Here is a 10,095-nt window from a genome sequence, read left to right as displayed (position 1 = left end):
TCTGCCACTCATCATAAATCCTGTTCTCCACCTGCTAAGACAGGAGGAAAGTAAATGCAATTCCTGTATCAACAGCTCACGAAGTTGCTGTAGCTAACTCGGGGCCCAGGCTCCTTTGTGTCCCTGCCCGTGCAGCCAGCCCTGTCTCCCTCACTGCCCCAGGCACGCCTCTCCCCACTGCTGCCCACAGCAGGAACTGTCTCAGTGCTGGAGCTTCACCCCACACCCAGCTGCTGGCAGCCCAGTTAAATAAGCACAGTTATACACTTCTTGCCTATTTATACAATAAGCACTAAGGTTACACTTTATTTACAACTTTTGAAAAATGTACAGTTTCTTACATGGGTTACTTGTGCAAAGTTATACTTTTCAACTAACAGACCAATGTGCACACAAAAGACACTGGAACAGTGGACAACACAATTGCAGGTTCCATCCCACACTGCTGCTTAAAGTTCTGTATCCAAAGGTACAAACTTGCCTTACAAAAGAAGTGACTGGACTTACAAATGTTTTTTTCAGAATTGAAAAAATACTTCCATAAAACTGAAGGGAACGAACTCAAGCATGCAGCAGTAGCTCACACAAACCACGCGGTCATCTTCGAAGAGCAGAAACTGCAGACTCGAGTGCCTACCCTGGACCTAATTCAAACTTCCCACAAGACAAAGTTAGATCCCAAACAACTTATCTTTCTCAGCTAAAGATAAGGGGCAGGAGAAAGACACCGAAGGAGAGTAATTCCATCGCTGGAACAGGTCAGGTTTTACCTCTTCCTTAATGTGGAAGGCCTTTTGCTGAGTACCACAGCTCTGCCTGGTTTTGTCCAGTAATGCCTCGGTGACAGGACTATGGAAACCTACTGACAGTTTCTGTAGGCATGTCCTTTAAAATAGTAATAAAACAAAAAGGGCTTGTTTCTCACCCTCAGCAAAGATCCAAGTACTACAGCCGTAGTGATTTATGTAGATCTGTACATAAATCTTGCATGTGAAGTGCAGAAATAACAAGCATTCCAGGGTCTTACTAAATCTTTGAATTGGAATCAATTGAAGAGTTGATTTTTTTAACATGAGTAAAGGAGTTGATAAACCAATGCAAAAGGGAAACAAAAGATGATTTCTTCACCCAGTACTTAGAAATGCAGTGGGGTCTAAACCAATAGTAGAGGTAAGTGACCAGCCCGGACACATCAGCACTTTAGTTAATATCAGTTAAAAAATGTGTATGTATATAAACATCCCTTTTATCAAGCTACACATAAGCATCACTGTGTATAACACAATTACAATTAAAAGCTTAGTGTACACTACAGAAATGCACAATACTGCCCTAAGACTGGAGAGGGACCACAGAAAATGAATTCAGCATCAGTAACTCTTTTGCAAGTAACCCAAGTACAGAACGTCTGACTTCAAAGTGGGTGCGTTCTGATGTCCAAGGAGAAGAAGCTTCAGCAAGGGAGGGTGGCAACAGCACAACAGCTATTTTGCTTGCAAAGTAAATGCTAGGAGGAAAAAGATGACTCGGACACTTTGTTTATTTTCCTCATCAACAGAGTGTTCATTTGCATCATCCTGGGTCAACAGTCACGCCAGCTCTGTTCTACTATTGCAGAAACCCGTTTTTCATATTCCCGCTTATTCTCTTGGTATAGCTGAGCTGCCTGGCTGTTTGCTGGACTGTTCGGATTTGGCTCATCCAATAGGGACTGTGCAAAGAGAAAAAGATCCTTAGGCAATACAAAGTACAGCTTTCCAACACATCCTCTAGAGCACCCATACTAGTGAGAGCAGAGATGTTAGTCCAGGTGCAGCACTCTGCACCCCTGCAGCCTGAAGGGATTAGAGGCTTTGGCCACCAGTGTCACCCCTGCACAGTGCAGGTGACTGGCTGTGACAGCCAAGCATTGCTGGTGGGCCCCTGCAGTGACCACCTGTGTCACTGCCTGGCCAGTTCACACCTGGGCAGGATTCACACTTTGCCAATATCATAGCTGCTATACTGGCTCTTAGGAAAGGGGGAAAAAAGTTTCCTGAGCTGTTTTTGTCAAAGCATCCTAATGTAATTCTGTCTCTTCATGCAGAGTTCTTTTACCTGTATGGATGTTAAGATGGAGGAGACATCATAAGTGGGGCTCCAGCGATTCTGAAGGATATCCAGACATATACTACCGTCTGCATAGACTGGAAAGGTTCAAAAAAACCAGCTTAAAACACAACTTGTACAGCTACTGGCTTTTCTCCCTAGTATTGCCCACTCCTGAAAACCTATGTACAGACACACTGCAACAGTCCAGTGTCTGACAGGCTGAAATCCTGCAAATAGGCCTCTAGGTAGGAAGCAGTGAAGCTCCTCACCAACAGAAGCCTGCAGTATTTAAACTCAACCCCTAGTTATTCCTTCACAAATTTCTCTGTGTCATTGCAACTACCACCGTGGAAAACCATGAACAGATTTTAAGATAAAAAAATTTTAGCTACCAGAAGTGAACCAAACAAAGAACACCCACAAACAGTTGTTCACACTCAAGGTTTCCCCATGAAATCTCTACAACAGACTTCAGTCACCTGACTCACAGCAGCTCCATGAGACCCTTCCCTCCCTGCACTGTACCCACACTTGCCATGTTGGAAGGTTTCTGGTATTTCTGCACAAAGGCAAGGAATACCTCTCCAGCCTTTAGTTATCAAGGAAGGGGATTAATTAAACAATCCTGCTGTCACTGGCTGTAGCTGCACCCTAACACTACATTTCATGGTGCATCATTCCTACAGGCATTTTGGGGAAGTGACAGATGACAGCTGCATTCACTGGTGTCACTATGCTATGTCTACAATACATACAGACAGAAGTCCAAAGCACTGCTATTTAAGTACAAAACATTCTTCTGCAAGGCTTAACAGGCAGTTGAGTGTCTCATCAGTACTGTGCTGTAACACCTGAAAGGTAAGAGGCTCCTTTTATTGCCCCTTTCTTTTCAAGCCTGAGCACTGCTCACATATCCATCCTCACCAAAACTGCACCACCACACTGGAACTGTGCTGCCTTTTTAGTGGAAACTCTTGTAATAAACAGACCTTTTATACAGCAAGCTATAACAAAAAACACCCCAGCCCTCTCTTCCCCACCACCAAACCTCCAATAAAACAGCAAAAGTAAACCCAAGCATTGTGTAAGTACTTACCATTTGGATGAAACATTTTAGAGACAAATCTGACAGTAGGTGGCTTATTTGGGTATTCTTCTGTGAATTCTATTGTAAGTTTGAAAGTTCCTAGAGTTGAAAGAGAGATAAGCAACCTTTATTCAGCATGAATTTACACAAGGGATGAGTAAGTAGCATTCCCCCACAATACACACAGACACTACTGTGCTCACACAGGCATGATGGATATGGAACACACACTGTGCAATCCCACAGCAATTCCTTTACTCTCGTGGAGTTAATCATTAACACTGAAGTCCCAGACAGTACTGGTACAAGAGTATTTCCTGTGACTTACTTTTACTAAACCAGTCGAAAGGTTTATGTAGGGAAATAAATCTGCCCTTGGGGTTTTCTTCCAGAGAGCCTAATCCCAGTACACTGTGCAAAAAACAGCAGTGGGTGTAGAACCATCTGTGTAACATAACGTCATTCGGTGAGTCCTATCTATGGAATATGCTGTCACAGCAAGGACCTTGTAATTTATTTCCTCTAAATTAAAAAATAAAGGCATATTTCTCAACAACTTTAAGGTAATCAGGTCTTGCAGAAAAGTAGTATTGAATGCAGCATCCAAATCTGATATTGGATACAAAAATCCAGTATTATTAAAATATAAACCTGACCATCCTAACTGGTCATCCTTAGTGAAAGACTGATTGAGCAGAAACAGAAAACTGTAGTTGAGTCTCAGTCCAACCATTCTAACAGCCAGCACCAACATAAGTTACTTCAGCCCTTCTCCTCAGGCTATAACAATTTGAGAATAAAAGTCTGTCAGCTAAGCTGCACATATGGGTTCAGGGGATTAAGGACTACTCCTGATTCAGCTCGGTAACCAAGGAACCCTCCCGACTCCACTGCAGGGCACGCAAGCTCCTCCCAGCCACGCTACCAGCAGGAGCAGCCAGCCCCAGAGGCAGCTTGGGATGTTCCTGGCCATGCCCAGAGAGAACAGCTGAAGCACATTCATATAAACACATACAGCTCTCCTGCACAAGGACTGCACCTGACACTAACACAGGAACAAGCTGCTGGTGGGGCATGCTGCCTTTTTTGAAAGGGCATCTTTATGTATCAGTGATGGATGAGTCAGGCTCCCCACGTCCCCCCCACGCTCAGTGTCCTTGCTTCCTATTGGGAGGGAGTTTTCCAGCCCTAACATAATGAAGTTATTCCTTTGGCTAGCACACATGTGCCAATAACTGGTAAGCCAGAGAACAGAATTTTGGTTTTCCTTTTTTTTTTTTTTCCAGATCATCAAGGACCCACAAGATTTCCCAGGGACTCCCTTCTTTATAAGGAGATAAACTGTAACACTGAAGAAATGAAGGTCATTGCTTTGACGTTCCAGTTAGCAAATGAAGACACAGCACAGATGCTTTAGCACTTTCTCTACAGCAGTGGGAAGTCTCAACACCCTAAAAATAAGTTCATGCATGTTTGTTTTTTTATTAGCAGCCTAACAATGTAACAGCAGAGAGCCAACACTATGCTATCTCACTGTGAAACAAACGAGCCAGAACAGCAGAGTTAGGATTGTTCAAATTAGTGGAAGTCTGCAGTGGCGTTTTCAAGTTTACTCCAGCTTAGTCCAGTGGCACAGAGCCAGGTCTGAGATCAGCTTGAAACCAAGGACTGGGAAGTTTGGAACAATTTCTACCAGCTGCAAACATCAGCCCCTTAGAACCAAATACTTAGAGATTTGACTCCAGATATTCTCAGCTCTCCCTACCCCAGTTCTAGTTCTCAGGAGCCTCCTCCTGAAGGAGTGACTAAGCAAGCAGTAGGCTGAAAACCAAGCAAAAACCATCACACAGGTTTGAGAGTAACAGGAGCAGTTTGGTATTAGAATGGATTTAAAACGCCTGAAAGAAAGGGAAGCTGTTGTCCCACCAGAGACAGGACAGTGCTACTTTTAACACAAATCTGAGCAAGGGGCTCATCTGGAGCAACATCCAGCTGGAGTATCTATCTACCTACTCAGATTTCCAAGTCAGGGCCCAGAGTGGCAATGGCTCTTTGGAAATGCTCTACAGTATGCAAACCCTCACTACTGAGCTTTATTAAAGGGCACATCCAGAGATGTGACACACCAAAGTCCAAGGGTCACTCACACTGAAAGCCCACAACAGGTATCACAACACACTGCTGGGGATGAGGCCTTCTGGGCCTTCTGTCAATAATTTTAATGCTTTCAACTGGTATTTCTCACAACTTACCCTAGACAGACATTTTTAAACCATGAATTATCATATTTACTGCCATTATTGATATTGCCATCACCACTAATCTTAGGCAAACATTCTCTTTTCTGCCCTGTACTTACCTTGTTGATCCCTCCTACCTCAGGATTTGAGACCCTGACACAGCCAGGAGAGGCTCTGCACAGCCTGTGCACCAGCCCCAGCTACTCCACAGAGCAGAGCCCGTGTCCCTGCAGGGCCCCCTCACTGCAGCCCCCAAGATCAATCCCTCCATTCCACCGCCCAAAAAGCAGGGACGATTCACTCCTGCACCAGGATAAAGGATCCATATTCCGTGAGCAAGGCATAAACCACACAGAAGACAAATGCCTTGTGTTCTCTGCTCAAGCCTCCTGCACAATCGCAGCAAAGCAGGACACAACAGCTGAACTACTTCAAACTCTCTGAGCCAGGAATCCCACACTAACCACAGCACCATCATCCAGCTCCAGAGAAAGAGGACTGGGACAGCCTGGATTTCCATGGCTGTGCCAGCATTACCACTTTAGATGCCACACACAAAGGTTCTTAGAAATACGGTGAAGGGCAGGATAAATATCCGTAGGGTCCTGTGCAGACACCTGCAATGGAATCCTCTTAAACCAGAAGATGGAAGCTATGCTGCTGATCTAAATCAGTGGTTGCTCCTAAGCTGAGCCAGCCTGCACACTGAGTTGTGAAAACACCCTCCAAAGTCTGGGGGTGGAGAAGGAGGGATATCAGCTGCAGAATGCTGCACAGCAAGTAAACAAATGTGTTTCAACTTCAGGTTTGCAGCCCAGACAAACTACGCCACCCCAGAAGCTGCAAGCAGAGAAGGGCCTCACCAGAACAAGGATAAAGAACAGTAATTCTCATGATGTTGGTATCATTATACCTCTAGAATAACAACCCTCCCCAAATTTCACAGGCTACTTTTACAAGAACTAAGCTATCTGAAATTTTACAGTATCACCACAGAGTGAAAGAGGCTAAAAATGAAAAAGAACACTGACCTGCAAAGGCTTTATGAGAATGATTATAGAGTTTGTGTATCTTTGAGTCACAAAGGCCTGTGCAGTTGCAAAGCACGTCCAAACTAACATGCGGTTAAATTACAATTTCCTTACCCTTACCTACATGAAGCTGAACTGCCTCTGGACTGCACTACCATCATCTGAACTGTGCTACTCCACTCACTGAATGGGAAAGCACAGCTGAGGCACCAACAAGCCCTATCTCCAGGCTCCACTTAGTGCTTTGTTATCTAGGAAAGTAAGATGCATCCAGAGAGGAGGAGATAAGCAGATATCCTGCAACACAAGACACATCTGCTTTCCTGAGCACACACTGTGAAAACACAGACTTTGCTAAGAAAAGAGCAATCCATCACACCCTGAGATTACATTATGACATCAAGCAAAGCAGGAGGACAGCAGCAGCAGCCTCAAGCATCTGTCTGAACCTCAAACTGCTGTGAGTGCAACATGTCCTCAGTACCCACGATAAAGACACAGTGCTGCCTCAGGAAGCACAGAGGAAATCAATATGTCAGGGCTCTCAAAAGCAGTCCTCAACCTTCTGCAACTAAATGGAAATATATGGAAAAAAAGCCCTTACAGCATCTGTTAACCACATGCTGAGCTGGAAGAGCCTGAGCATGGCAAGAACCTGCATTTTAGCACACTGCAAGGAGACAGCTTTCTGCTCCAAGCAGTGAATCACTCTATTAGCAGCAGTGCTCCAAGAGCCTAAAGCAGCTCTAGCAACCCCCACTGAAGTTAAGTGAGCCCTTCTTTAAGGGTTACCAAATGAGACAGCAAAATACATTTAGTCTAGCTGTTCTGTTATGCAATGTTTAAGTCCAAGTTCTAAACATTAGACTGCTGAAGCTGCTACTCCAGCAAACTTCTTAACTTATGAAATTCATTAAAAACAAGTGAGTCTTCAGTGTTTTCTTAGGCCTGAAATATTTGAGGCCTTCAAAATCTTCACAAAGAAATACAGTCTGCAATTCAGAGGCACATCCACAGGTGCTACCTCCATGGATAAACAAAGACAAGGGAGTTAGCCAAGAACAACAGAAGAGTTAAGGAATTTTTCCTATGCTTTTGTCATGAGTCATGGAGATCTAAGATTAATTATAGCCTACACTGAAAGTACCTTAAAAAATGCATCACTGATTTCAGTTAGACAGTATTTCATGTCTAACAGGTTTTCACAAGATGCTTGAGCACTCATACAGCATCAGTAAACCTGTCAAAGTCAGTAAGGCCAGATGGAAACTACAGGTATGTCACCAGGACCTATTCAGTCAGCTTTTAAACTTAAAAAGTCTTTTCAATCTTAAGCCCTGAATGGTATCAATTGTAGCAGAGCAAAATAAATGATAAGAAAAAGCCACTCTTCTGAACTTCCTCAAACATTCAGCCCATTTCCTACTTCAGCTGACTCACGTTGGAACTTGCTCACAGAACACTTCCAGCATCAGAAAAAAACAGAACTCAAACAAAAGACAACAGTTCTATGCCAAGTTATTGATGGTTACCCAAACATGAATGTCCCTAAAAACACGATCCAGAGTTCAACAGATAAGTTAGTAGAGACCCTTAGAACGACTTATAATAAATGTAGCAACTACATACAAGACTGTACAAGCTGATTTGTATTTTTTGTAAGTAAACACAGCAATCTAAATCTACAACACTTTCTGAGAACAGGATTAGAAAAACAGCATTTACATAAATCAGGCACACGTGTGTGGTCCAGTGAACATGCACCCACGTCCCCCCCGCCGTCTCCAGGCCCACACCTGTTGCAGTGACACCAAGGCCGTGTCAAACCGCAGCAGTTCACCCCGAGACAGCCAAACCCCAGCCCCGCACGCCGCACTTACCGTCCTCGAAAGGGGTCCCCTCGGGCCTGGAGAAGGGAAAGCAAAGCACAGCGTTACCCCGCTGGCAGCCCGGCTCCAACCCCCCGGCGGCTGAGCGGCCCCCGCGGCCCGCCGCCCCCTTCCCCGCCGACTCACCCGAAGATGACGGCGTTCCACACCATGATGTTGTTCTCAGAGGGGGCCCCGCTCACCCCGGCCGGGGGATCCTCCTGCAGCCTGCGGGGCACAGGGACGGTGAGCGCGGCCTGCGCCCCCGCGCTGCGCAAACGGCGTAACCCGCCCCGGCAGCGGCCGCGCCGCGCAAACGGCGTAACCAGGCCCAGGACCGGCCGCCTGCGCAAACGGCGTAACCCGGACCGGCGGCCGCCGCTGCGCAAACGGCGTAACCCGCGGCAGGCAGCGCCGCCCGCGCTACGCAATCAGCGGAGCGCGCCTTGCCCCGCCGCCATGTTGTGCTGCCCCCTCCTCCCCCGGTAGCGCCCGGCCCTTCGTCCTGCTCCCGCCCGCCCGCCCCTTTCCCCTCGGCCCGCGGCCTCGGTACCTCTTGAAGTCCCGCATGAGGCGCCTACGGGCCGGAGTGGACATGGCGGGCTGAGGGTTATAGCTCAGGCATACACTGCCGGAGGGAGCGCCGGGCGCGGCTGAGGTTCGAGCTCCGACTGAGGCGGCGGCGGCGCTGACGGACAGGAGCGATCGCGGCCTCTACCACTACGGCGGGCGCGGGGGGGGAGCCTGGGCTGCACCGACTCCTGCGCCGGCAGCCCGACGGTCCCGGGATGTACCAACGGCGCGGGGAGAGGGGGGCGGAGCCGGATGTGGCTGAGCCCCCGGCCCAGCCTCTACCACCACGGCGGGGGGCGGCGCCCGGGGGCGGCACCAACGGCGGCGGAGGGCGGGGGTGTGACGTCACAGTGGCGTCACGGAGGGGGCGGCGGCGCTGCGGGCTGGGACCAAAACAGTTCCATAGGGAGAGCGCAGGCCCGGCCGGAACGGGAGCCCATTGCCGCCTCCCGGGGCAGGCAGGGCTCCAGCACACAGAACGGTGTCTTGGGAAGACACACACCATCACTCCAAATTCCCCCCTTCCTCCTTCTCCCCCAGATTTCTGAGCTGAGCATGAGCCCTGTGCTCTGGGGCATCCCTGGGGTCAGCTGGGCTCGGCTGCCCTGGCTGTGTCCCCTCCCAGCTCCTTGTGCACCCCCAGCCTCTCGCTGCTGGGCTGGGCTGAGGAGCAGAGAAGGGCTCGGCTCAGGGTAAACCCTGCTCAGCAGTAACAAAAACATCTGAGTTACCAGCACTGCATCCAGCACAAACCCAAACCACAGCCCCACACCAGCTACTGAGAAGAAAATTAACTCCATCGCTATCAAAACCAGCACAACCTGCTACACTGCATTTTCTGCTTCCCCAGAGAGTGTTTCCAAGGAAAAAATAAGCTATTTTCCACGTTTCTTTAACAGCTTTTGGAAATACAGAATCTCTCAGCTGTCGTGTAAAGCAGGCTGGCTGGGCTGTGTTTCTCGAGTTTGTAATTTCATATAATCCAGCTGTGAGGGGCGGCTGAAGAAAGAGGCACGGGAGCAAACCCAGTGAAAGAAAGTTCACATTGTTACCACGGCCGCGCTGCGAACCTGCCGCTCCGGGCCCGTCCCGCTGCAGCGGCCCGCGCAGCCAGAGCCGTGCGAGCTGCGGGCGCTCGGCGAGAGCGGCTCGGGGCCGTGCCCGGCCCTCAGGGGCGCGGGAGCCCCGGGAGCCGCCCCGGCGGG

The 10,095-nt window shown here is 48.3% G+C and overlaps 1 protein-coding gene and 1 long non-coding RNA gene across 2 annotated transcripts; one reads left to right on the top strand and one right to left on the bottom strand.

Annotated features, from left to right (window-relative positions):
* Nucleotides 1-270: 270 nt before the first annotated feature.
* On the bottom strand, nt 271-9,215 carry UBE2A (ubiquitin conjugating enzyme E2 A). The gene is made up of 6 exons (XM_041485090.1): nt 8,871-9,215; nt 8,465-8,545; nt 8,330-8,355; nt 3,188-3,277; nt 2,098-2,186; nt 271-1,711 (listed from the first exon to the last, which is right to left on the bottom strand). Exons 1-6 carry the CDS (start codon nt 8,912-8,914, stop codon nt 1,583-1,585), a joined length of 459 nt encoding a protein of 152 aa, XP_041341024.1. The 5' UTR covers nt 8,915-9,215; the 3' UTR covers nt 271-1,582.
* LOC121363049 lies at nt 2,193-8,082 on the top strand. The gene is made up of 2 exons (XR_005956626.1): nt 2,193-2,949; nt 3,571-8,082. It is a non-coding gene; the product is annotated as an uncharacterized LOC121363049 (long non-coding RNA).
* Nucleotides 9,216-10,095: the final 880 nt, after the last annotated feature.

This window comes from Pyrgilauda ruficollis, unplaced genomic scaffold (assembly GCF_017590135.1).
Source record: "Pyrgilauda ruficollis isolate IOZ18807 unplaced genomic scaffold, ASM1759013v1 scaffold7, whole genome shotgun sequence".
In the NCBI taxonomy this organism is placed as follows: domain Eukaryota; kingdom Metazoa; phylum Chordata; class Aves; order Passeriformes; family Passeridae; genus Pyrgilauda; species Pyrgilauda ruficollis.
The sequence above is the reverse complement of the archived record's forward strand: the minus strand, read 5'-3'. Positions and strand labels throughout refer to the sequence as shown.